General features: G+C 61.8%; 1 protein-coding gene across 1 annotated transcript in view; it reads left to right on the top strand.

Moving 5' to 3' along the window:
• Nucleotides 1–3688, top strand: part of SDF4 (stromal cell derived factor 4) — a gene marked incomplete at its 3' end in the record, with an annotated part of 12496 nt that overhangs the window by 7048 nt on the left and 1760 nt on the right. Inside the window, exons 5-6 of the mRNA XM_011377325.2 lie at nt 2807–2965; nt 3325–3500. Coding sequence (XP_011375627.1) covers nt 2807–2965; nt 3325–3500 — 335 coding nt within the window. The remainder of the gene's footprint in view (nt 1–2806; nt 2966–3324; nt 3501–3688) is intronic.

Here is a 3688-nt window from a genome sequence, read left to right as displayed (position 1 = left end):
CGGGTGTCGGCTCCGCCCCGCAGCCTCACCCTCACCCTCACCACTCAGCCCTGCACGGCTGCTGTTGACCCGGACTCGCCGCGGGGTCCTGGCGCCCTCCAGGAACAAGGAGTTTTACACTGATCCTTTGCTCCCTGCCTCTTATTTCCTTTCCTCGTCTGTCGCCTCTGCCGGGACTCCCAGTGTGACGTTAGACAGGGTGACGACGGGCATCTCCTTGTCCCTGGCCTCAGCGGGAAGGCTCCGTGCTCCCACACTAGCGCCGCGCCTGCCGTGGGTCCTGCAGCCACATCGCGTGCTGGAGGGTCCCCTCCCCGCCGCTTGCTGAGAGTCTTGGTTACGATTGGGTGCTGGGTTTTGTCGGCTGCTGCTCAGTGTCCAGTGTTGTGCCCACGAGATCTTTACCTGTTGGTGGGATGGATGGCATTGACTGGTTTTCAAACGCTGGGCCAGCTTTGCTTCCCTGGGACCTAGTCTATAAATTCTGTACGGTGTCGGGTTCCGTGCGCTAATATTTGGTTGAGGATTTCTGCGTCTCTCGTTTTCTCGTAATGGCTCTGTCTGGTTTTGGTGTCAGGGTGCCACTGCCCTCGCACAGTCAGTCAGAGCGTGTCCCCTCCGCTTCTGTGGCAGGCCTCAGTTGCGGGGTCTCGTCCTCCGTGTTTGGCGGGGACGCTGGCGAGTGTGCTCTTCGCTCTCAGTCTTTCTAAAGTGTTTGTTTTAAAGATGAACTGAGAGTGTAGTTTTATTTTGTGAGCCACTGAATTTTTTCGGTAGCAGGCGAATTAAGCCCACTTATATTTTTGGCTTCTTTTTTCGTCCATTTTTTTCTCCCTCTGCTGATGTGGGATTTAGAGACTCCCCTTCCCTTCTCAGGGGTGACCTTTGAACGTGGCCTGCATGGTGACCCGACAGCTCTCCGGCGTCCCATTGGGGGCCGCCCGTTCCCCAGCTCTTTATGCCCTGCACCCTTATTTTTCCCGCTCAGCGTCTCTGTGTAATAGTGTGAAGTTACGTGATGTCTCACCCCTTCCTGAGCAGCGTGGAGACCCCTCATATGCTGCGACGGGTCGCCTGTCTCCCAGGTAACATGACATCACACGGAGCTCCAGTTGTGTCCCCTTTAAACCCCGTAGAGCCGACGCCGCTCCTTTCTTTCCGAAGTGGTCGTTTGCCTTTCCGCGCTTGTTTCTGTTTGTGTTTCCACCATCTGTCCTGAGGTCCAGGCTGTCCCCTGAAGGTGTCTGGGGGGCCCTGGGGGCTACAGTCCTCCTGCCAGTGCTGGCTTCTGGGTGGCCTTTGGGAAGTGGGCCCTGCCACCTTCGAGAGCTGGTCTGTCTCCGGGCCTCGGGCGTACGTGCAGTTGGCGCCTGTGCTCCCCACTTCGGGACCTGGAGGGGGGAGTGTGAGTCCCCACTCCGCCCACAGCTTCCCCGGGCGCACTCGGCCTGCCCCTCGCCTCCCCCCACACCCCTGCGTGCCTGACGAGTCCGTGGCTGCCTTGCTCAGTCTAGGGGTTGGAGTGAGGAGCTGTCGGGGGCCTGGGGGCCCTGGGGCACACGGGGGGGCGGGCTGAGAGGCGAGCTCGGGGCCCTTAGCACGCGTGGGTTCCTGGGGCTCCTGGCACAATGCACCACAGACAGGGTGTGGGCCCCTCTCTCTGTCCCCCACGTCCCTCCAGCTCTCGGCCCATCCTTCAGTCTGCATCCTGTGTGCCACTGGGTTTAGAGCCCCACTTAAGTTCCCCATGGACTCATCACAACTGCAAAAGCCTCTTTTCTAAATCAGACCCGTTCACAGGCTCCAGGTGGATGTGGCGAGTGTGCCCAGCCTCCTGGCTCTCATCCCTGTGGTGGGGCAGACGGGGAACAACCAGTGGATCACAGTTTGCTATTTGAAAGTAGGTCAGCAGGAACCTGTGTCCACCAGAGAGCAGTAAATGCAAAGCAACAGGCGTTGGGACTCGCCTGTCAGTTCCCCGGCTGTGACCTGGCTGTGACCCGGCTGTGACCGGGCGAGACTTGGGCATCCCTGTTCCTGCTCACCCAGCTGGGACCTACGGAGGGTGACCGCTCTGTTACAGCCCAGATGGTTACTGACCCCATGTGGCCTGGGGTGGCAATCCCCGCCTTCACCCCCATGCCGGCCTTCCCATGGAGAGAGAGTGGGGGGCGCTCGAGTTGCAGCTGGGAACTGGGGTTCCTTCAGAGCCTTCCATGCCTGACCCTCGTGACAGGGGAATGGAGCAGTCCTGCCCCGCCCCAGGGGGTGAGGGTGTGGGCAGGCACAGCAGCAGCTGGGGGGCCGCATCTGTGGGGGTATCGGATTGGAGGAGCTGCACCTGCGTCTGGGGGTGCTGCGCCTGCATCAGGGGGGCCGCGCCTGCATCGGGGGGCTGTTCCTGCATCAGGGCTGCGCCTGCGTCTGAGGGTGCTGTTCCTGTATATGGGGGTTCAGCACCTGCATCAGGGGGATGCGCCTTCATGGGGTGGCTGTACCTGCGTCTGGGGGTGCTGCGCCTGCATTGAGGGGCTGCATCTGTGTTGGGGGAGTGCCTGGAGGGGTTTGTGTCTGGGATGGGGGTCTGCATCTGTGGGAGTCCGTGTTTGGGGGAGTCTGTATTGGGGAGCTGGGTCTGCGACATCTACTCTCTTGCAGACCGAGCTCTCCTCCGAGGGGCAGGGCCCATGGCTTCCCACACCGCCTGGCCCAGGCTGGCCCCCCACTCAGGCGGCATGTCTCAGAGCGTTTGTGCTGCGTGCAGGTGTTCTGAGTGCCCAGGTGCTCACAGGTTTGTCTCTCTCAGCACAGGAAGTCCTGGAGAACCTCAAAGACCGCTGGTACCAGGCGGATAACCCCCCCTCGGACCTGCTGCTGACTGAGGACGAGTTCCTGTCATTCCTGCACCCTGAGCACAGCCGGGGCATGCTCAAGTTCATGGTCAAGGAGATCGTCCGGGACCTGGGTGAGGCCCGCCCTGTGACCTGGCCGGGCGGATCATAGCTAAATGGCTAGGCCCAGATGGTGGGCTCGCTGTCCACGTCTAGCCGATCCTTCTGGTGGGAAGTGCGCACTGGCCAGTCCTGCACGGGGGTGGCCTCGGGAGGCCGTGTGGCTGCTGGACGAGGGGTGGTCAGGCCCTGCCTGGTGCCTTCGGCCTCAGCCAGGTTCCGAGCAGGTCCTGTGAGGCGCGGCTGTTTAGCCTTGGGCTAAAATTTCACAGAATGGAAATCTGGCTGCACAACTCTCTCGATTGACTTCTGAGTGGCCCTGGGGGTCCCATGCCCACTCGAGGTCTGAGCGGCCACCCACCTCCTCCCGCAGACCAGGACGGCGACAAGCAGCTCTCGCTTCCTGAGTTCATCTCCCTGCCCGTGGGCACCGTGGGGAGCCAGCGCGGCCAGGACATGGACGACAGCTGGGTGCGAGACCGGAGGAAGGAGTTTGAGGAGCTGATCGACGCCGACCACGATGGGATCGTGACCATGGCGGAGCTGGAGGTGGGCGGGCGCCGCGCGGGGACGGAGTGTGGGGTGCCCCTGTCACAAACCCTATGACCTGCTGGCCCCTGACTCCAGCTGGGCAGGTCCCCCTCCCCCAACCCAGGTAATGCCCACACGCCCCAGCCACTTCCAACCTGGAGCCAGCATTCCAGAACATTCCAGAACACACCCACATCCTCGTCCTA

The sequence above is a fragment of the Pteropus vampyrus genome, unplaced genomic scaffold (genome assembly GCF_000151845.1).
Source record: "Pteropus vampyrus isolate Shadow unplaced genomic scaffold, Pvam_2.0 Scaffold309, whole genome shotgun sequence".
Lineage (NCBI taxonomy): Eukaryota > Metazoa > Chordata > Mammalia > Chiroptera > Pteropodidae > Pteropus > Pteropus vampyrus.
This window is presented reverse-complemented; position numbering and strand designations above follow the sequence as displayed.